Source organism: Symphodus melops (assembly GCF_947650265.1).
Source record: "Symphodus melops genome assembly, chromosome: 9".
Taxonomy (NCBI): Eukaryota; Metazoa; Chordata; class Actinopteri; order Labriformes; family Labridae; genus Symphodus; species Symphodus melops.
In genome coordinates this window covers 1669949-1675759 of record NC_136699.1, presented here as the reverse complement: position 1 = coordinate 1675759, position 5811 = coordinate 1669949, and the positions used below count along the sequence as shown (strand labels likewise).

The 5811-nt window shown below is 42.7% G+C and overlaps 1 protein-coding gene across 1 annotated transcript; it reads left to right on the top strand.

Moving 5' to 3' along the window:
• Positions 1–522: 522 nt before the first annotated feature.
• On the top strand, positions 523–3780 carry LOC306829415 (uncharacterized protein; the record flags this gene model as incomplete). The annotated part of the gene is made up of 5 exons (XM_079352458.1): positions 523–844; positions 934–1287; positions 2011–2130; positions 2583–2647; positions 3316–3780. 5 exons carry the CDS (start codon positions 523–525, stop codon positions 3439–3441), a joined length of 987 nt encoding a protein of 328 aa, XP_079208584.1. The 3' UTR covers positions 3442–3780.
• Positions 3781–5811: the final 2031 nt, after the last annotated feature.

Sequence of the window (5811 nt, the reverse complement as noted above, 5' to 3'; positions counted from 1 at the left end):
ATATTTGGAGTTTAATCTGCTCTTTGTGTGTTAAAGTGTCACACATTGAACATCCTACAGAAACATCTACATTGATGTTTTTGTATTTAGTTTTAAAAAATTGATCTTTTTAAAATATAACTTGAGAAACATGAGGCCTCTCTACCAGTTAAAGGCCTCTCGATGGAAAAACTGCTAAAAAATGGGTCACTTGTTCGCAACAATAAAACAGGAAGTGCATTTTCTGTGTGTTAGCCAATCAGTATGATTTGCTCTTTGGAAACCTTGATCACCTTGTGACTTCATCTGTCATCTGTGTGGGAGACTTCAGTTGTGCAAGACGAAGGCTGCTGTCTCACAATGGTCGGAAGACTCGCTGCTTTGATTCTTCTCAGCGCTTTGTGTAAGTACAACTTTTTTAGACTTTCTGAAACAAAGCAAGGACATAAAACATTTGAGATCAATGATTGAACCCTGACACGCTTTATGCTGCTGTCTCAAAACTGATTTTTTTTTCTCCTGTCTTCAGCACAAACTGTGGACATGCAGCCCCAGATCTCTATGACTGTGGTTGAACCTGGTGAGGATTTTAACCTGATGTGTTTCCTCACCGGCCAGAAAGCCGGGTTGTTTTACTGGTATAAGCTCAAGTTCGGACACATGGTTGAAACAATTGCAAGGGGAAGTTTTGAAAAGGTTAAACTTGAAGAACAGTTTAACTCTCGACACTCACTCACATTCCAGGAGAATCTGTATTGTCTCAACATCAGAAATGTGAGCAAAGAAGATGAAGCAACGTACTTCTGTCAAGCTGGCACGGCGTACGAAATGAAAGTTATGAACAGCACTCTCATAGCTGTGAATGGTAAAGTATGCTCATTACAGTTCAGTCTTTGTCTGCATGTGTGCCTCAAACATCATGACTTAATTCCTGCTTCACTGGGACTCACACAGATCATAAAAACCAGCAGAGCTCGGTCTACCTGAAACAAAGACCGGAGACGCAGTCGGTCCAGGCGGGCGGCTCAGTGAGGCTCCAGTGTTCACTTCTCTCCAAGTCCAAAGAAAACAGAGAGCAGTGTCCGGGTGAACACAGTGTGTACTGGTTCAGAGCTGAATCTGGAGATACTCGTCCAGCTGTTATTTACACTCAAAGTCACAGAAGTGATGAAGAAGAAGAAGAGGAGAGAAGCTGTGTCTACAGTCTGTCCAAAACCATACACGACTCGTCTGACGCTGGGACGTACCACTGCGCTGTGCTCACATGTGGACAAATCCTGTTTGGTGAAGGAACGACAGTGAAGACGGGTATGTTTTATAATCTCATGGAAGTCATCGTGCATGTATTGTTATGTTGCCTTCAGGAACTCTGCGAGAGAAGTTCACAAAGTTCATCTTTGGCCTTATTCTGCGGAAATCACTTTCTATAATCTCTTCAGGCTGTAAGATCTTCTGGAGCTTCTCACTGCTGTACGCTGCATAGCAACTGTTAAAAGCCACTAAAGTTAAGAACAACTGTTAGTGTGTGTAAGGGCGACAGAAGCAGACCTTTGAAATGTTTAACGCTTCCTCATCTACCCGTCACCTCTTTGTTCTCTTTGTGTGCCTCTTTGTGTGTCTTTTTCCTGCTCTCATCTTTGTCCCATCACTTGTCTTTGTCTACACATCAGTTCATGCAGTTTATGCACAGACCTTCAGACTCCCTCATGATTGTAAGAGTGATGATTTCAGCCTAGGACATGTATGCTATTGTTCAGAATCAGGGTTTTATTGATAGGTGCATTTACACATACAAGGAATCTGAATCGGTGTGTTGGTGCAAAACAATTAACAAAGGAAATAAAACAGAAGTAGCTAGAGCTTAAATAATAAAAAATATAAGAAGTAAATTAAAAAATATATAAAATCTGCATGCATGTTATAGTAGTAGTTTTGAGTTGTTGACACCTGTAACTGTATAATATATAATTATAACCATGTAAAAGTGATTTAAAGTTGAAGCTCTGTGTGGTTTAAATCTTTTCATTCCAGAACAAGAACCGTGGCCGTTTTACATCACGCTTGGGACACTGCTGCCCTACAGCGTGTTTGTGACGGCTGCTCTGGTTCTCTACCACAGGTACCAAAGGGCCGTGTGTAAACAGTGCAAAGGTAAGTTCAGGTTGTTCCACACTGTAACAAAGTCATCATGAGCAGAGTTGGGAACTCATCTGTTAATCGCGAGCTGCATCCTCGGGTCTTGAAAAATGAAGCTGAAGTGTAACATCATGCAGTTCCTGGAGTGTCCACTAGAGGCTGGCTGCCGAAGCACAGGAAGTCACATACACAGCCCTTCAAAAAATCAGACATTTACATGTGCCCCCCCACTTCCAAAAAAAAAAAAAAAAAGCAGGTCTGATTCATTTATTGCCTTGATCGGCTCACAGGGGATGAATTTATTGATGACTCATCCTTTTTGATTTGATGGAGGATAAGAGCTAAACTCATTAGTCAATTTAGTAACTCAGTATCTCCCATCTCTGCGCATGAGCAAACAAGTTTTCCAAACAGTCTTCTATATTCAACATATCCATGATGCCACCACTTTTTGCTTTTTTCGACAGGAGAAAAAACTTCCTTTAATCAAGTCGAACGTCACAGATCAGCTGAAGGCCAACCAAATAACGAGGTAAATGTCATCAGAGTTTAATAAATCATAAAACTGAGTGAGTTAGGACATGTGGTTATTGCAAAGGGATACATGTAAATCCAGTGACGGTGTTGGGCGAGCATTTTTTTTAACTAATTGCAAAAAAAAACTGTACACAATCACACAGTGAGAGTGGAGCCATGGGCAGATTCCACGACTCTAAAAAACTTTCCACCATGATCTTACCTGAACAATCTGACAGACCGTATCGCATTAAAAACAGCATGCTACTTTTTTTTTTTTTATCTGTCTCCATCCTCCTATCATGGAAGACACGACGGCAGACACATATGCAGACCTCCAGTTGACAGAGATGATTTGATTTAGCAGCTACTCAGCTTGTGTTTAATGGTGATAGATTGTGTGCAAGACAGAGAAACCACATTTTTTGTGCCGTGCTTAGGAGACAACTGAAGTCGACCGCTGGTGCAGCTGTGGTAAAGGTTTGCTGAGGGCTGTAAACACTTTGTGGTCCAGGTTAAAAGAAGTGCTACTCTATGGTCAAGGTTACTATCATGAACAAAGGAGACGGTTGTGGGACAATTTAAGTCACACAAAACTATGTCGACGTTTGTTGTAAACACTTTCATGTTATTGATTGTATTATCACGGCTGAAACATCACAAAGTCATGATGATCTTTTACAGGAAGGTGGCGAGGCGGCTATGAACTACGTAGCGCTGGATTTTGCAGCTAGAAAAACTACAAGATGGACTACGACCAGGGAGCAGTCACTGGACTGTACATACTCCGGTGTAGGACAAAGTCTATGAAGCTCTGTCTCTATAATGAATGGGTGAATTGACACATACAAACAGAAGCTGTTGGACCGAGAAAAGTTTTTTTTCTTCTTCTCATGAGCTCCTTCACTGTAAACATTTGAATGGACTCTGAATTAACGTTTTTGACTATGATGGAAACAAATGTCTTCTGCTGTTTTATGTTTTTATTTCATTATTTATCACAATTTAAGACATATTTTTCAATACTTTGTTTTTGCCTCAGAGGAACACCACTAGGTACAATTCAATGTAAAGAACGGGACCTGTCCAATCTTTGTCAAATGAAATATAACCAAGTTTGTTCTGAATAAAAATTGTTGGTGTTATGGCACCATTTGACTTCTCTCAGAGACGACTCTGGTGTTTGCACCTGTGGTGCAGCAGCTCCTTGTTTCATTTTTATGAATAAACTATTCTGTAAGCTCCATGTACAGTATTCAATACACAGTGTGAAGTGTGAAACATCTCTTTACTGTATCTTTGTTTTACACAGAGATGGACAGTGTGTAACTTTTTAAAACGTTTATTTAAACATTGTTCTGGTGGTAATGACTCATCAGCTCAGAAATAAGTAGATAAACTTTAATAAATCACAACGTCGGTTTTGTTGGAAGGTCAATGGGTGGGCGGGCCAGTTCAAACGGAAACAACTGAAGCACAAGAAAAGAAGTTTGGGGGAAACATGAAGACTTGTCTTTACAGGTAAGTTTTTAGATGGTTCTTGAAACAGTCCAAAGATTCTGCAGTTCTGATGGTTTGTGGGACTCGATTCTAGAAAGTCAGTTTTGTTGGTGGGCCAGTTGGTTTTGTTGGTGGACAAGTTTGTTATGTTGGTGGGCCAGTTGGTTTTGTTGGTGGACAAGTTTGTTATGTTGGTGGGCCAGTTGGTTTTGTTGGTGGACAAGTTTGTTATGTTGGTGGGCCAGTTGGTTTTGTTGGTGGGCCAGTTGGTTTTGTTGGTGGACAAGTTTGTTTTGTTGGTGGGCCAGCTGGTTTTGTTGGTGGGCCAGTTGGTATTGTTGGTGGGCCAGTGGGTTTTGTTGGTGGGCCAGTGGGTTTTGTTGGTGGGCCAGCTGGTTTTGTGGGTGGGCAAGATGGTTTTGTGAGTTGGCCAGTTAGTTTTGTTGGTGAGCCAGTTGGTTTTGTTGGAGGGCCAGTTGGTTTTTTGGGTGGGCCAGTTGGTTTTGTTGGTGGGCCAGCTGGTTTTGTTGGTGGGCCAGTTGGTTTTGTTGGTGGGCCAGTTGGTTTTGTTGGTGGACAAGTTTGTTATGTTGGTGGGCCAGTTGGTTTTGTTGGAGGGCCAGTTGGTTTTGTTGGTGGGCCAGCTGGTTTTGTTGGTTGGCCAGTTGGTTTTGTTGGTGGGCCAGTTGGTTTTGTTGGTGGGCCAGTTGGTTTTGTTGTTGAGGGCCAGTTGGTTTTGTTGGTGGACAAGTTTGTTATGTTGGTGGGCCAGTTGGTTTTGTTGGTGGACAAGTTGGTTTTGTTGGTGGGCCAGCTAGTTTTGTTGGTGGGCCAGTTGGTTTTGTTGGTGGACAAGTTGGTTTTGTTGGTGGGCCAGCTAGTTTTGTTGGTGGGCCAGTTGGTTTTGTTGGTGGGCCAGTAGGTTTTGTTGGTGGGCCAGTGGGTTTTGTTGGTGGGCCAGCTGGTTTTGTGGGTGGGCAAGATGGTTTTGTTGGTGGGCCAGTTGGTTTTGTTGGTGAGCCAGTTGGTTTTGTTGGAGGGCCAGTTGGTTTTTTGGGTGGGCCAGTTGGTTTTGTGGGTGGGCAAGATGGTTTTGTGAGTTGGCCAGTTAGTTTTGTTGGTGGGCCAGTTGGTTTTTTGGGTGGGCCAGTTGGTTTTGTGGGTGGGCAAGATGGTTTTGTGAGTTGGCCAGTTAGTTTTTTGGGTGGGCCAGTTGGTTTTGTGGGTGGGCAAGATGGTTTTGTGAGTTGGCCAGTTGGTTTTGTTGGAGGGCCAGTTGGTTTTGTGGGTGGGCCAGTGGGTTTTGTTGGTCAACCTGTTGGTTTTGTTGGAAAGTCAATGGGTGGGCAGGCCAGTTGTTTTGTTTTTTGGATGGGCCAGTTGGTTTGTCTGTGGGTTAGTTGGTATGTTGGTGGACCAGTGGTTGTTGATTGTGGACCAGTAGGTGTTGATGGCAGGCCAGTGGGTTTTTATTGTGGTCCGATGGGTTTTGTAAATGATTAAATCTACATGATGCAGGTTCAGAATTAACACTTGACTTGATTAACGGTATCACAGTTTCACGTTAGAGTACACACTGTTCTCAGAAAACTCTCTCTTCTGTGTTCGTCTTGCAGAAAACTTTAAAGCAGCATAGTTCACTTGATCCTCAGCGTCGGCCTGTTGAGAAGATAAAATTGT